Source organism: Medicago truncatula, chromosome 6, assembly GCF_003473485.1.
Source record: "Medicago truncatula cultivar Jemalong A17 chromosome 6, MtrunA17r5.0-ANR, whole genome shotgun sequence".
NCBI classification, from domain to species: domain Eukaryota; kingdom Viridiplantae; phylum Streptophyta; class Magnoliopsida; order Fabales; family Fabaceae; genus Medicago; species Medicago truncatula.
The window spans coordinates 13,081,391-13,085,333 of NC_053047.1; the positions used below are offsets into that span (position 1 = coordinate 13,081,391).

The 3,943-nt window shown below is 37.1% G+C and overlaps 1 protein-coding gene across 1 annotated transcript; it reads left to right on the forward strand.

Moving 5' to 3' along the window:
* Nucleotides 1–292: 292 nt before the first annotated feature.
* LOC25496105 (uncharacterized) lies at nucleotides 293–3,317 on the forward strand. The gene is made up of 2 exons (XM_024785847.2): nucleotides 293–501; nucleotides 887–3,317. The coding sequence occupies exon 2, from the start codon at nucleotides 991–993 to the stop codon at nucleotides 2,335–2,337; it is 1,347 nt and encodes a 448-aa protein (XP_024641615.1). The 5' UTR covers nucleotides 293–501; nucleotides 887–990; the 3' UTR covers nucleotides 2,338–3,317.
* The last annotated feature ends 626 nt before the right edge of the window (nucleotides 3,318–3,943 follow it).

The following is a 3,943-nucleotide window of genomic DNA, read 5'->3' on the forward strand; positions in this document are numbered from 1 at the left end:
TCATTTTTTATTGTTAAAAAAAATTACTTGATTTGATAATTATTTATTTTTATTAATTTTCCATTCTTAAAAATAAAAATGGTGTGAATCCATATCATCTCACAGATCATATTTGAGTATTATATCCTCTTGGCCCCCACAACATAGTTTTTATACATCGAATCATTTAAGGTTCTTTCCCTTTGTCACATTTGAATATTTGATTATTATTATATCCTTTAGAATAAAATACACTAATACAGTATAGTTGAAAAATTAACTTGCACACCACAAACCCTTTTTTGTCTTCTAGTGCTTCACTCGTTTTCTTCATTCATTTTCTCTTTTGTTTTCTTCTATCATTCTCTTTCACTTTTCCTGAATTATGGTTTATTCATTTCTCATCATACTCTTCTTGAATTCATTCTGAGAAAAAGTTCCAATCTTTGCTTCTGGGTTTCTCAGATTTTCATCAGATAAGTAGCAAAGTTTGAAGAATTCTTACTGTATAAGCCTTGAAAGGTGTTTTTTTTCTTCATTTTTTGATATTTTTGTTCTGAATTTTGTTGAAAAATTGAACCTTTTTTTGTTTTGAGCATTTGGGTTGTTCTAAATTTTTGGTTTGGAATATTGTTTTGTGAAAATGGGTTTTTGGAGAAATGTTCAAGTTTGATTTTGGTGTTGTTTTTATGTGAAGATCTTAGGGATAGGTGTTTGAAGATTTTACTGTGTAGGGTTGGTGGTTCTGTTAGTTGAATTGTTGAACTATTTGTTTGTTGATTTGGATTGGAATATTGGTTTGTGATATTGGATTTTAGGAGAAAGGTTCAAATTTGATTTGTAGGTGAAAGTGATGTTGGAAAATTGAATTGAGATTGGTTTTGTTTTGTATGATTTTACTGTGTAGGTTTGGTGGAAATGATTTGAAAATGTGTGTGAAATTGGATTGGAGATGGGATGAGTTTATTGGTTTGGTTTGATTTTATTCGATTTTGTTGTTGTTGAAAAGAAATGGAAGGGAATTTATCACAAGGAGGTATAGTTCAAGGTGGTGGTGGTTCTTTTGGTGGTTTTGATTTGCCGGGATCGATGCGGGTTCATCGTCAAGGGCAACATCCACATACAATGAACCAACATCAAGCTCATCCATGTCAAGGGCCGGCGGTGCATTCTTCGATTAATGAAGGTTTTCCTCTTACAATGGGGACGTTGAAGAACTGTGATCAGACGATGTCGATGAACGAGTTTAGTCAGGGAGATAGAAACAAACACTCGGGAAGTGAGGAAGATGAGCCGGAGGAAGGTGGTGATGGTCATCATCAAGAAGGAAGTAGAGGGAAAAAGGGGTCGCCGTGGCAGCGTGTCAAGTGGACTGATAAGATGGTGAGGCTTTTGATAACGGCGGTCTCTTATATTGGCGAGGACGGGAGTTCTGAAGGTGGTAGTGGTGGAAGGAGAAAATTTGCAGTGTTGCAGAAAAAGGGTAAGTGGAAATCTATATCTAAGGTTATGGCTGAAAGAGGTTATCGTGTTTCGCCTCAGCAATGTGAGGATAAGTTCAATGATCTTAATAAAAGATATAAACGGCTTAACGATATGCTTGGAAGAGGAACTTCCTGTCAAGTTGTTGAAAATCCGGCTTTGTTGGATGTAATCGAATATCTTAACGAGAAAGAAAAGGATGATGTTAGAAAAATATTGAACTCGAAACATCTCTTCTATGAAGAAATGTGTTCTTACCATAATTGTAATAGATTGCATTTGCCGCACGATCCTGCATTGCAGCGGTCCTTGCAAATAGCTCTCCGAAATAGAGATGATCATGATAACGACGATGTGAGAAGGTCCTATCATGATGATCATGACGAGGACGATCATGATATGGAAACGGACGATCATGATGAGTTCGAAGAGAACTACGCTTCCCATGGTGACAGTCGAGTAATCTTTGGGGGATTGGGGGGAACTCCGAAAAGACTAAGACAAGGCCAAGGCCATGAAGATGCCACTACTTTTGGGAATTCTTTCAATTGTCAGGATTACCATAAAAGTCCGTATCCTCATGGACAGATGGTTCAACCGGATGGAAATCATGCTTTACCGGAAAACATGAAAGCAGCTTGGTTACAGAAGCAATGGATTGAATCTCGCTCGGTTCAGTTAGAAGAACAGAAGTTACAGATTCAGGTTGAGATGATGGAACTAGAGAAACAAAAATTCAAGTGGGAGAGGTTTAGCAAGAAAAAAGACCGAGAGTTGGAGAAGTTCAAGCTGGAAAATGACAGAATGAAGATTGAGAATGAACGTATTGCTTTAGAACTAAAGCGAAAGGAGATTGGTGGCACCAGCTTTAACTAGGTTTTCTGTTTGCATGCTTTTGTTAATGGCATTACATGCACAATATATAATTTTCTAATGTCTTTGGTAATCTGTGGTATATTAAGTTGAAAGTATACAGTTTTGATGGGGAAACTGATGAGGGCATGGTTGTCCATGACACAAGTGCTTCAATTCAAGGGCTAGGAGGACCAATGACAAGGGCGAGGACCAAGAAAGCTAAGGAGGCCCTAACTCAATTGGTGGCAAAAGTCTTGGAGTCCAAACCGACACTAGAAAGCATGGAGGATAAAATGGTCATGTGCATCAAACCATTGGAGGAGGGGTGGGGCGCATCTCTTGCTGCCCATTTTATTTATTTGTTCTTGTTATGTTGTAATAAAAAGTGTAAGAGACCAATTCTGGCCCAAAAACACTAAGTATGGTTATTTTGTGTGTTTAATCCATTTTAAAGCTTCCAAAGCTTTAAATGGAATGTTTTGTGTGTTTATTTCGTGCAAAAAAGTGCTGAAATCAAAAGAAAAACAAGGCATTAAAGAGCATTTAATCTGAAGGAGGAAATAATGCAAGAATTGAAGAGGAAAGAGACAAGACTTCAATGAGACAATGAAGGCATTTCATTTCAGCATATGAAACCACCATCATCATCAAAATCACGTCCATCATCATGATCATCAAGACCAGCCACCCTCATTCATTGATTTGTCTTGTAACTATTTCTTGTATTTATGTTAATTTACTTCAGCCATAGGAAATAATGATAGATTAATTTGGCTGAAGAAATCTTATTTGCATTTTTTCTTTGCTCTTTAGGTTCTGGATTGGACCTTGTATTGATCATATCAAGAATCCTTTCTTGTGGTGATCTTCATTCTATAGACTTATCATTTTCTAGGATTAGAAAGTGTGGCGTCCCTAAACTCTCCATTCCATTTATTGAATGGTTGGCTGTACAAATAATCTTTCATTTTGGATTATCATGTTTCAAATGTTATCTGTTATCTGTCCTGATCTTTGTTTAGCAGAGCACTACAATAGTCCGCCTTCTTAACTATTTGTTATCGACAATAGACATAGATTAGACACGAACACCAAACACCACACTGACACATACACAATATGACGCAAACATGTCAGTGTCGTTTGAGTGTCAGACAACGACATGTTGGACACTCTGACACGCCTTCAACCTGAAGTGTTAATGCTACAAAGCTTCTTAATTATTTCTATCAAAATCAGTAAAACAGTAGTAGTGTAGATTGAACTGGCAGAATAATGATGTGAGAACCAATATATAACTTATTTTGAACTGGCACTACAGAAAACATATACCAGAGGCAAGAACTATATGCTGCCTACAACCCTACAACTGTAACATATAGTAAGCACCCCTACAGTTTTGAAAATTCCCTATCACTTGTTACGAAAAATGAAGTGAAAATCAGTGTTAAATGGCTGCCAGGGCGTGGCGGATTTTTCGACAACCGCCATAGCCAATTTGTGAGGGGATGCCTGCTAATAGCAGGCTGCTACTATAGGTAGAAACTATTTCCTGAAAAGTTCCTTTGGAAGTCCAGTGTTTCATTTCATCTAATGCTCCTGTCTTATATTTCGTCCGAAACTCAAT